This window comes from Mus pahari, chromosome 3 (genome assembly GCF_900095145.1).
Source record: "Mus pahari chromosome 3, PAHARI_EIJ_v1.1, whole genome shotgun sequence".
In the NCBI taxonomy this organism is placed as follows: domain Eukaryota; kingdom Metazoa; phylum Chordata; class Mammalia; order Rodentia; family Muridae; genus Mus; species Mus pahari.
The window spans coordinates 110,683,499-110,696,040 of NC_034592.1; the positions used below are offsets into that span (position 1 = coordinate 110,683,499).

General features: G+C 52.4%; 1 protein-coding gene across 2 annotated transcripts in view; it reads right to left on the reverse strand.

Annotated features, from left to right (window-relative positions):
* The window catches only part of Kcnip3 (potassium voltage-gated channel interacting protein 3), a 64,971-nt gene extending 53,812 nt beyond the window's left edge, over nucleotides 1–11,159 (reverse strand). Inside the window, exons 1-2 of one of the 2 annotated variants that reach the window (XM_021192307.1) lie at nucleotides 11,005–11,159; nucleotides 976–1,141 (exon numbers count right to left, since the gene is read on the reverse strand). In XM_021192307.1, coding sequence (XP_021047966.1) covers nucleotides 976–1,141; nucleotides 11,005–11,019 — 181 coding nt within the window. In that variant the 5' untranslated portion in view covers nucleotides 11,020–11,159. The remainder of the gene's footprint in view (nucleotides 1–975; nucleotides 1,142–11,004) is intronic. The other variant, XM_021192306.1, reaches the window with a different exon arrangement.
* Between the last annotated feature and the right edge of the window lie 1,383 nt (nucleotides 11,160–12,542).

Genomic DNA, 12,542 nt, shown 5'->3' on the forward strand with positions numbered 1-12,542 from the left:
CACACACACGCACAGGCCCCTGGTCTTAGGATGCAGCGGCTGTGTCTGTTCACACACACACACACACACACACACACACACACACACACACAGGCCCCTGTGCTTGCCATCTCTCCTCCACTCAGGAGCACCAGCCAACCTGGGAGGGAGGCTAGGAACACTGACTGTGCCCATTGTCCGACAAGGAGACTGAGGCTCCCTGGAGATCACACAGCAAGACTGTGTGGTTTAGGAAGACACAAAGCATCTCTTCCGGCTGAGCATGTGCCTTGTCCTGGTGATGGATTCTCACACATGCCTCTACGCCATCAAAAACATATGTGGTATAGGCAGAGACCTTGCCACTGATCCTGGGATGCTGCTATGGCACTATACTTCCACGTGTATGGTATATGTACACGTGTATGCACACTCATGTGCAAGGGTGTGTGTGTGAGAGAGAGAGAGAGACTGCAGGGGCTCTGTGAGGTTGTCTCTGCATTTTCTGTGCTACCATTCCTTGTAAACACCCCAGATAGCTGTGAAGAAGCACTGCAGGTACTGCTGCTGCCTCTCCCATGCCATGAGCACCCCAGAGTGCCAGCCTCAGTCTCTGGGTACATGGGGCAAGAACCAGGAGGTACTAGAGCTGCCCTGTGGGCAGGTCCAGGGCCCTTTTCTATGGAGGACTTAGAAAGGATGCATGAGATGTTCAAGATAGCTCTGCAGGTGAGTGCTGGGTGAGGTAGAGCCTGCCTCCTCAGCCTCCAGCCTGCCTCTCTCTCCCAGGCACTCTCTGAAAAACCGGTCTGCCGTCCCTGTGTCCTGCACTACAGTCCTGTACTAGAGCTCGGGTATCAGCGAAGGGAGACTGTGAATGAATGGAGACACATTTCTAAACAGAGGAGGAGGCAGTATGGCCTAAGGTGGCCTCAGGAAAGACAGAGCTCAGCGTGATCTCTCTGCCCCCCCTCCCCCCAGTCACTCTTGTCCTACCTGAGCCTTGTGGGGCAGCACTGGACAGGATCCACTTGATTAAGCAGCAACGCATCAGGGCCTGGCGGGTGAACCGTGGCCTCTGCCACTTGATGCCTTCCCTCTTGCTCAGCGGTATGCGCCCAGGGTCTCCTAGGAGGCTGCCATCCGACGCCTTCATTGCTTCCTGCAGAGGGAATGGAGGGAAGAGGCTCCTCAAGCACAGGCTCACCAGAGGGGCCTCCAGAAGGTTCTATCGGCCACTCTGATATCCTGGGTGAGGCCAGTCCTAACCCTATCAGGAACCTGCTCTGTGAGCTGCAGAGGTGCTGGCTGGAAGACCTCCTTCAGCCCCAGTCCCTGAGCCCTGAGGTCCCCCCATCCCTCATGGTTTCTTTCTGTCCCGCACTCAGTCTCTGGCATAGGGTGGGGCCCCAGAAGAAGCGTCCCAGGGAAGCAAGACCATAAGTGAGCCCAGACTTGTTCCTCTCAAGCTCTGCCCCCCCCTCCCAACCACCAGCCTGGCTGACAGAGCTGAATAGCTCCTGGGAGAACTCACTGAAGCTTAGAGAAGAGAGAGGGGATACCGTGAGGTAAGTACACTTCCTTTCTCCCAGTAAGGGCTTTGCATGACCTTGACTGGAAGCGAGCCTGACAGTGGATGCAAATCTCTGTGACCCCCTAAAGTGGCCTGCCCATGGCCATCTGGTCAGCTCATTAGGGGAACCCGGAGTGGGGCCTAAATTTGAGTAGGTGTGAAACGGAAAAAGGTCAGCCTGGAGCCACTGTGGAGCAATCAGAGCAGAGAGGTTTGTTTGCCTATGGCAATGCTGGCTTCAGTCCTGTCCATCAAACTGTCTGCCATGGTTAGTCCCTAGTGGTGGCAGGGTAGCTCCTGGCTGGGCAGGCTGCAGTCAGCCATGGCTGCCCTCTGGGCATCTGGTTTGCTTTGTCTGTGTCCTGTGTCCCCCTAGCACATCGATGAAACAGGTATGTCTTGGCTCTCAGTTGTCACCTCATACTCTCAGTAACAAACCCCACCTTCTTTCCCTTCTCCAAGGATCACTTGGTAGTGAGGAATATTGGTGAGGAGAGAAGGGGTGCCAGGGATGGGGAAGGAGGCATCTCCCTACACGTATTGTGCATACACACTTGCATGCTTGAACACACATGTGTGTACATATGCATACATACACAGACCCACACACAGGCACATGCTCCCACATACCCTGCCCTGGCTGGGTCAGAGGCACCTCCTACATTATTAAGCATCTCATTCAGGAAAGGAACGACCTTGATGGATAAAATCTGTATATTGGTCAAGGAGTAGGGGGCAGGGTGGGCCAGGCAGCTGGTCCTTCGTTATCTCATGAACTCATCATTGCTGAAGACTCTGCACATGGGGAGGGGAGCAGAAGCTGAGATGGACCTCAGAGCTTCAATGCCATTAGCAAGGGCGCTTCATTAGAAGCCCACCTCCACCCTACTCCCACCCACAGTGCTGACACCAGTAGATTTTGTCTCAAACCTTAGGCAGGTGTGGCAGACCCTGTGATCCCCCAGGGCAGGCTGAGACCCCGTAGTGCGTGTTACACACTGTCTTGACACAATCCTGTGAGGTGGGTCACACCACCTTTTTTACAGGTAAGGAAACTAAGTCCCCAAGGAGTGTAGGGATGTGCGTCACGCAGTAGTGTGGCATTCTGACTCCAAACTTCAGATAATCTTAATCCCAGGCTTCCAAAGTGGCTGTTCATGGATCCAGGTCCCTGGAGAGATTTCAGAAAGTGGGTGTTGGAGTCCCTTAACCAGATCTACAATCTCCCAAAGTAATTGTTTATGAGTGCCCTGGGCTAAGGGGTCCTAGTGCCACTTTTCTCCCTGGTAGAGAGTCAGGGTGATACCTAGATACCCGTGCTGGCTTCCTCTACCTGGCAGAATGGCCAGAATTCTCAATTGGAGCCCCTCAAGGCAAGGGTTGTGACAGTTTCCCTTCCTGAGGTAGCAGAGATCTCTGAGGAGAAAGAAGGGCAGAGAAAAGGGAGCCTGCCCATACTCCCTCAGAAGAGTCAAGCCTGTGGCCTGGGCACATCCCACTGTGAGGGAGGCAGGAGCAGAGATGGGTGAGCACGGGTCATCTTCATGAATATTTGACACTTGTCTGTCTGGGAGAGGGTCTGATTGAGCTGCCAAGGAATGTTAAATCGCTCTCCTGACACCCTCTTCTTGCCTCCCAGGCTCAAAGGCATTGAGGGGAGGGAGGTGACCCCACTGCCCCTTCACTCTTATGGACTCTGTGAGGGGAGGTGACAGAGTGAGGGCTGCTGGGTCACTGAGGACAGTGGAACAGGCATTAAACATCCGTTTGCCCCTGCTCGGAGTTGATGGCTTCCTGTCACTTCGCAAATCAAACCATGTCACATGCCTGCCCCAGCTCACTGTGCTCCTCACAGACTGCCTCTCTCCACAGCACTGCCTGAGTAGTGATCCCTGCACTGGACGCTTAGCTTGTCCCCTGGATGCTCAAGGCCACACTCAGGTGTCAGACCCCTGAAGCACGGCTCTAACTAGGTCACTCCCTTGTGCCTCCACCTCAGCCTCTGTGGCTGCAGCTCCGGGCAGCACTGAATAGCTTGTTATTCTGCTTTCACCAGAATGTCAGCTCTGACACTACTCCTGTGTGTGTGTGTGTGTGTGTGTGTGTGTGTGTGTGTGTGTGTGTGTGTGTGTGTGAATTGCTCATTCTACCATAGGACCTGGCACCTAGGAACCCTTAATTTTCCAAACCCTACAGTAAAAGATACTTTCCAGATCTTTCCAGAAGAAAGATACACAGACATGTCACCAAAGGGAACAGAGATGGCTCATAAAACACCTGGGAAAATGCCATCTTCTGCCACCACAGAAATGCCATTGAAAATCACCATGAGAGCCAGCAAGATGGTTCAGTGGATAAAGCGCCTATAAGCCTAAGGACCTGAGTTTGATTTCTAGAACCTACACAAAGGTGGGTTTCACAAAGGTGCTGAGAATGGGCTCAAAAAATTGATCTCAGTACCTACACCCCCCTACACACACACAGAAACACAGGCACACACACACAAACACACAAAGACACAGAAACACACAAAGACACAGACACACACATACACACACACACAAATGAATTTTAAAAGAAAACCACCATGAGAGGCCTGGAGAGATGGCTCAGGAGTTAAGAGCAGTGGCTGCTCTTCCAGAGGACCTGAGTTCAATTCCTAGCACCTGTATGACAGCTCACAGTTGACTCTAACACATGTTCCAGGTGATCTGAAGCCCTCATACAGAAATATGTAGTCAAAACACCAGTGTGCATAAAATGAAAATAAATAATTTAAAAGAAAGAAAGTAGAAAGAAAGAAAGCAACCACGAGAAACACTTTGTACCTGAAATAAAAATTAAAACTAATGCCATACAGATGGGGACCATGGGCCACTTCTACCTGGTCACTGGGAACACAGAGTTCTTTAGCCACTCGGAAGAACAGTGTGGCAGGTCCTTAGCAAACAGAACACACAGCTAACACGTAGCCTGGCAATATCAGCTTCTGGTGTTTGTCCCAGGTGGTTGAAATGTATGTTCAAACAAAAACTTACTACTGAATATTCATGGAAGTTTTATTTGTTAGAGCCCCAAACTGGAAACAGCCAGATGTCCCTCTGTGGAGGAATGATGAACCTGAGGGTGGTAGAGAAGGGCATCCCAGAAATTCCCACCCATGAGAAGAGAGGACCCGGAACTCATCACAACTTGAGGAGCCAGAATCAAGCAGAATGAAAAAGCCAGTCCCGAAAGGTCACATGCCACGTGAGTCTATTTACATAGCAGTTTGAAATGACAGCATATTAGCAATGGAGAACAGATTAAAAGGCCAAGAATTAGGTTGGGGAAGGGCAGAGGAACAAGAAAGGTGAGATTATGAAAGGTGGACAGAAGGACCTTTTGGGGACAGAGCTGTTGTGTATCTTGATGGTAGTGTGGATACACAAATTACAGGTGTCAATGTTCTAATGCCCCCCGCACCCCCCCATCACTGTGGCATCAGTGTCAGTGTCACAGGTGTGAGATTATACTGGTTGGGTTTTGTTTTTAAACAGGGTCTAGTTATTTAGAGCTGGCTAGCCTGAAGTTCACAGAGATCCACCTGCCTCCACCTCTTGAGTGCTGCCTCCCCTCCTTGAGTTCAAGGGTTAAAGGCCTGTGCTGTATACCCAGCTTGTACTAGCGTATTGGGTTTTTTGTTGGTTTTTGGTTTTGTCTGTCTTTCTGTCTTTCTGTCTGTCTGACTCAGGGTCTTCTATATCCCAGGGTGACCATCAAGTTCAGTTTTCTAAGAATGGCCTTGAACTCCTGATGCTTCTGCCCCTACCTCCCAGACACTAAGACTGTTGGTACACACCACCAGTGTGACATTGATGAGTGTTCCCTAGGAAATTTGGGCAAAGTAAGCATGGGGTGTGTGTTCCTTTTTTATAACCATACTTAGCTCAATAAAAGTTTCCTTTGGGATTGATAAGATGGCTGAGTGTGTGAAAGCACTTGGGGGTCACCCCTGGGGACCTGAGTTCAACCCCAGGACCCACATGGTAGAAGAACTGAATTTTGCAGATTGTCCTCTGATCCTCTGATCTGCCTACCTGTGCATGTGGGATGGAGCAGGAAGGCTAATGTCAGATGCTTAGGATGTACTGAGATGATGACAGGGATGCGGGTTTCAGGGTCAGAAACCTGTCCCCATGGAGACAGAGGGGCAGCATGCTCCTTGTGCCTCTATCTCCGCTGATGGTGGTCCAGCTCAGCACCAGACACTGTTGTCCCGAGTTTTCACCACATTAGCCCCTTGATCTCCAACATTCTACTGCACAGTTCCTCACCCAACACAGGGTCCCTGAAAACCATGATGGCCATGGGACAGTTACCTTCTCCTCTGAGGGCCTGTCTGGGAAAAGGATGGAATTAGACTACTGAGGAGCCCAAAGGTGAGACTCTTGGTAGCTATTGTAGTCTGTAGACCGAGAGAACCCCAAATATCAGCCCAGGGGAAGATAAGTAGAGATATCCAGTGGGCATATGCTAGCCATGTGGGTGGGATACATAGCTGAAGGCTGTGGACAGTTCTGACAAGTTTCTATTAAAATACCCAGCAGTTCGCCATAGGTATATCTTAGGCATAAATGTGCATGCAAAGTGCATCAAAACACATGCACACATGCATGCACACACATGTGTACGCACATACACACACACCACAAAAGAAAGCAAGCACACTGCCTTATGAATGGAAACAACAATGAGAAGTTTTCTAACAGCAACCAGGATAACACTGGATGCCGGTGCAGAGGCCACACCTTGCTTTGGGTAGTTGGGGGAATCCAGGACAGGCTGGCATTATATCAGGCAGCAGAGTGCAGAAGCCTGGCCCTGGCCAGCCAGGCAGAGACTGGATTTCTGGACCCTTATATCCTCATTGGGAAATCCTGGACAGAGTCCTTGACTACCCCAAACCTTGGTTTCCTCATCTGTAGATAGGGTTCATAGCATGCCCTCCCAGAGTTACAGGAAATATAAGTGAAGTTATAAATACAAAGATAAGCACCCTACCCACCATGGCAATTATTGCTGTCTTTCTGGCCCTGAGTTAGGGGTGCAAGGCAGCAAGAGGGATCCCCAAACCCCTAACCCAGGAGCATTGTGTCTGGAGATCTAAATAGCAGTAGCCACCTGAAAAGGAGGGGTCTGCTGCCTTGAGACCATGTCACCTGCTTGCTCATTTTTATTAAAAAGCAAGCAAACAGAAAAGCAAACCAGCAACAAAACAAACAAACCCTCCAAAACAAACAACCCCCCCAAACAAACAAACCCCAAACCTCTACTCTATAGAGTCATAAGTGCAGCGATGGGTTAGAGCACTAATCCCACCAAATTGGCAATTCTGGGCCTTGGTAGGGGAGGGGTGCTCGAGGTTCTCAGAGGCCCGTCTCTGAGATAGATGTGGAGTTAACCTGCACCCCTCCTTCTGTAGGGACTGCCTAGATGCATTATGACTTACCCAGCACCCACGAGTTGTTTGCTCTATTTCCATCGAATGGGACAGATGGCAGAAAGCAATGGGGGTGTTGTGTCGTGCAGGCCCCCAGGGACTGGAGAGCTTTGAGAGCCGAGTTCTCCCCACCCACCCCTGGGCACAGACAGATGTGAGCTAGGTAGTTCATCCTGGCAGGCGAGGCTGAGACAGTCACATGTTCCTGTAGGTGGGAGCACGCACATACACAGAGGGATGTACACACACTCACGTGTGTAAGCACACATCCCTGGTCCTTACGTTCGGGGCACTGCAACAGCAGAGGAGAGAATTGTGCTGTCCTAGTCTGGCGTCTGGGGCCTGCCAACTTGCCAGGACATGATCTCCGCTCCCCTTGGCAGGGAGGACACCCCCATTAACTGAGGAATTAACTTAAGCTGTTCTTCAGAATGCCTTCTTCAGTTATTCTCAGCAACCAGATAGATAAAAGTCCAGGCTAAATGTGTTGGTAAAGGATCTTATCCTTCTAGAAGGTTAGTGATCTAAGACCGTGGCACAGAGGAGCTAAGGGACCTGTCTGTGGACACACAGCTGATATACGAAGGGGCTAGAGCTGAGCCCAGACCCATCTGATACAGAGCCAGGGCTCTCAGACAACAGGGCCAGCCCTGAGCCCTCACCAAGCCTCTGCAGCCAGGGCTCTCCAGGAGCACATCCTGAGGGTAGGTGCTGATGGGCTAGTGGGCTGTTCTATGTATTTATGGGGCACTGGGGATAGCTGCAGTGTGGTATTTCCAGCTTCCCACAGAATAGCACAGGGGGCTGAGCCCATCTGGGGCCCAGATGGGGGTTATGGTCATATCCTAGTCCCCAGAGGGAAGGTGGAGGCCCAGAGAGGGACAAGTTTGCCTCAGAGGCATGGGGACAGAGCCCTAGCTAGATCTGAGCTTCCTGAGATCAGTGCCCTGACTGCCTGTCGGGAAAGAGGCCTTTTCCACAGCACCAGAAGACATGTCACCAGGGAAAAGGATTTCCTCTTTGTCCCAGAAGTCACCCATAGTCTGGAGGCATGGGAAGGCAGAGGTGATGCCCTCAGTCTAGTCTCTCTGCTCAGCCTCTCTGAGTGTGAACAGGGAACAAGCCTGACCGAAGGATAGAGCGCCGAGATAGCCCAGAGTGGGAGAGCCAAGGGACAGGCCCCTCTTGGCTGTCCTCCTGCCCGTCAGCTCCCCCTGCTCCGACTCTGGCACTGTCACATGGCTGCTCTGTGGTGTTCTAGGACGTGGGCTGATCACAGCTGACAGATGCACCTGTTCAAGGGGGGTGAACATCAGTCAGCTGGAAGCTGGGGGGAGCTGTGAGTCACCCACAGTATGCACACATCCCGCCTGGGGCAGGGCTGGTCAAGGCTGATGTTCTCCCCCCTTTCCCTCCTTTGCCTTCCCGATGAAAGCCCTCACAGAAGCCATATCAGGGAGCTTGCAACATCCCCTGAGAATCCCAGTGAGGAGCAGGCGGCTGAGGGAGCAGAGGGCGCCCTTACAGTCTGTTTTATCCAAACAGCTCTCCACTTTTGGGGAAGATGTGACTAAGAGAAAGGGACTGGACTGAGTTGAGCTAAGTTGGTAGAATGCTCGTCTGGTGTGTATGAAGCCCAGGGTTTAAGCCCCGGGATGAAGTGGGTATGGTGGCAGACACCTGTAATCCCACCGCTCAGGAGGCAGAGGCCGGGGATCAGAAGTTCAAGGTCATCCTCTGGTCCATAGCAAAACCTGCTAGGGCTGTAAGAAACAGAAAATGACGAGACTAGAAAAGAGGGAGGGAACCTCAGGTTCTTTCCTTTTCAGGTTCTTTCTTTTTCCTTTCTTTCCCAAGCAAGGGGAAGTAGGGGCTAATGCAATCAGGGTCATGGCTGGGGCAGAGTCCCTGGTGCCATTAAGTGACAGGCTAAGAAGGCACAAACAGTCCCCAGTCAAACCTCCTTGGCTGCCTGGTTAAAGGCACACCTCTGTCCCCTAGAGTCTGCTCCTACCACTCTCCACCAGACACCCTCACCTAGAGCTTGGTGTCTGTGCTCAGATCCAGTCCCAACACCGCATGCAGTTCAGGACCTGCCTCTGTTCCTTGTCTGTAGAGTAAGAACACCAAGTCCTGGGTGGGCTGCAGGGGGATAACGGCTTAGAGGGGAGGCCCTGCCTGTGCTCAGTTACCGCCTTTGCAAACAGGGCAAATTAAGGTCAGACTTGCAAGAAGCTGGAGAGGCTCCCAGAGCCAAACTGACCCGGTGTCCACTTTACCATCTCTGAATCTGGATGCCGCTGGCTCGCTCCTCCTGACATAGGGTTTGGCCAGGAGGCCTGGCATTGTGGCCAGTGCCCACTCTGCAGGGCCAAATGAAAGCCACTAAAGGGATGGCTGGGGTATGGTGAGAAGGCAGGGACAGAACTGGGTCAGCTAGTGACTGTGACAAGTGCAGCCATCTCCCAGCCTATGCTAGCTGCTATCCCTCCTGCCACCTCCATGATCTACTGGTAGGGGACAGTAGAGACTTCACCCAGCTCCAGTGTCACTGTGGTGCTGGCTTCCATCCTGGGCCAGGCTATACATGGAAATCCAGGAACAGCCATAAGCCTAATGAACTCTACGGGTGTCCAGGAGCCAACGGTGGGCACGGTGGAGGCCACTATGGCCAAGAGAACAGCCAAGTGGACTATGGGACTCTGACCGCTCACTCGGCCCATCTGGTTGGGGAGTGGTGGTTAAGAACACAGGAAGAATTCTGGGAATTAGAGGCACCAGAGAGGGGTAAAGAGAAGGGGGCTATGCTATCCCCAGCCGGTGGACAGTGCCAACTGTGTGCCCATCTATGCACACATGGCCGTAGAACTCCCTGTATCTGTGAACACACAGAGTCACGTTGCTGGGCTCTGTGAGGGAGGGGTACAGTCACAGGGTATCTGTGCATCCAATGTTTGTGGGTACACACAGCTACGCTTGTCATCTGAGTGTGGATGTGAGTCTGGGACAGAGAGCTGTCTATGCTTCTGCCCTGCCAGTCCAGAGCTTGCTAGGGACAGGTGTGACAAGAGAGAAAGTGCCTTTCAAGGTACCCTGCCCTTGTGCTCAAAAGGCTTTTTATCATCTGCGGATCCTTCACGGTATTCTGGGAACTGGACCAGAGGAGAGGGATCGTATCCTGGACTCAGGGGAAGTATGGCCTGAAACCAGTCTCCAGCCCTCTCTGGGCTGCTCGCCCTCATTGGGAGGGGGGCAGGAAGACATCTTTTGGGAAGAGAGACTGTAAGATGACAGCCCAATATCTATTCATTTTTAAAAATAAGACCTTGATTTCCTTATTTGGGGCATTCAACCAGACCTGGATCTGGTCCTTTCTCCCCCTAAGCAAGACCACCCTGGACTTGTGGGTGGCACACAAGGCTCCTGGTCAGACTTTCTGAGGGTCAGTGCTAAGCTGGAGCACAGCTTATTTTTCTTGGCTCTCTTCTTCTCCTCATCTGGCTACTATTTCTTGAACTTTGTACTGGGTGCCTCTTTGCCTCCCCTCTCTCTCCATCCCCCAACAACCACACGGAAGCAGAGATGCTTGTGACCTTATTAGGGGTCTCACAGTGCTTTAAGAAGAAGGGGGTCTTCATTCATTCATTGAAGGATTACTTGAAAGCTTCGCCCATTGGCTTGCCCACATATGTAAGACACCCTTTTCCGTGCTCCTGTGTCTCACTAAGGTCTATGAGGGTCAGGGTCAGCTGCCCCGGCCCCCGCCCCAAGGACCTAACTGAACAGGTCCAGCTATGGGCCACGGGATTCCAGCCTCCCAGGCAGGAATGCTCTGAACAATTACTTTCCCTTATATGGATCAGCAAGAGTAGGGGCCAAGGACCACTGTAAAAATACTCTCTGGTCAAGACCAACATCAGAGCCCCACCTTCCCCAAGTCCAGGCAAGTCCTCAGCCCCTCAGTGCCTACCTTGGTCCTCTGCATCTCGGCTGCTGAAAGGGACCGTCACTAATCTTCCCGCTTTGCAGCCCGAGCAAGCCAGACTGCTTGGTCCGGCTGGCAGCTGCCTCATGTTTGCTTGGACCCAGACGCAATTGTCACTGGAGGCTTCTCTCCCGCCCCCTGCCCACTCCTTCCACCCTCCCTTCCTCCCGGGTCTTAGCTCCACCCCTCTTCCTCAGTCTCTTTCCCTCCCTCTCTTATCCCCCCCCCCTTCGCCTCCATCCTGACAACCTCCAGTTTCTCTTTCTCCAGGGCTCCTAGTCTTGGCCTCTCAGCCTATCTGCCCCCACCCCCGCGCCCTGTCTAGGCTCATGGTCTGTCCCTGGCTCTCATCTCCCTCTAGTACAGGGTCTGTTCCTACCCTTCCCAGTAGCAGGGATAGAAGGGAGGGTACTCCACCACCAGTCCTTGCCCAGGACAGAGAGGAGCCCTTGGGATTACGTCACTAAGGTAACACCTGGGGTCCTAACACCTCTTGTTGCTCTCTCCCATCCGTTAGTCATCTCTGCGCGACCCTTCATAGGTCTTGCCGTATGAAAATCTTCCAAGCTGGAGGGAGCACTTCACACTTCCCCAGTTTCAGTGTCCTTTGACTTGAGGTTGGGACCAAATTCAGACATTCAGAGCAACCAGGAGACCTCCCCTCGATCTCCTGGCGTGGGACCTGGAATGGAGAAGGGATCGAGGGTCCTGAGTGTCCTCGGGAAGGCTCCTTCCTGCCCTGTGGGACAAGCTCTTGGGCATTTTCTAATGCCCGAGGGAATCCACCAGGAGCCAGGTAGGAAGACCTGCGCCAAGTTTCCCTTTTTGGCGCCCGGAGGAGCCTGCCAGTGCCAGTAGTTCCCATGGAAACAGAGCCTGAGCCATCCCCCCTCCTTCCCAGAAAGCCCAGGAGCACTTGCTTGCCCTCCCTACCCTGTCCCACCCCCTTTTTATTGAGTCAGCCAATTAGCGCCAGCTGCTAGACCCTCCCGGGCAAAACCCTGGGGCTGCTGATCCCGTGGCAGGAAAGCTGACCCTAGAGGGGAGTGGACAGCTCTGCCATCTGCGCAGCAGTACTTCGCTCTGGGCAAGGGACTCAACCGACAGAGGGCTCTCTGGGAAAGAGGATGACAAGGGTCCCAGAAGCTCTCGGTTCAGGGCCAATCTTCCCAACTGACTTGGCATTAGGCAAGTTCCCACAAAGCCTTGGAGTGGCATAGTGGGCTTAGGAGAAAAGGGTCATTATCCTAGTCTATGCTAATGATGGCAAAACTCAGGAAAGCTGAGTCTTTGCCTATCCAACAAAGCAGTATATCCAGACTGTGTTCATTCAGAGCCAGTTCTGGGGGAACTTTCTACCCACTAGTTACAAGTCCAAGATTCAGGAAGCAAGCCCTGTCCTTAATTGTGGCATTTACTGAGAGGCAGGGTCGTCTGAGTACTCCACTCCAAGTCAGGGCCTCTTTCTGGAGAACCACAAGTCTCTAGCTCTCTTGCTGAGAGTCCACTCCTCTGATAGGAGC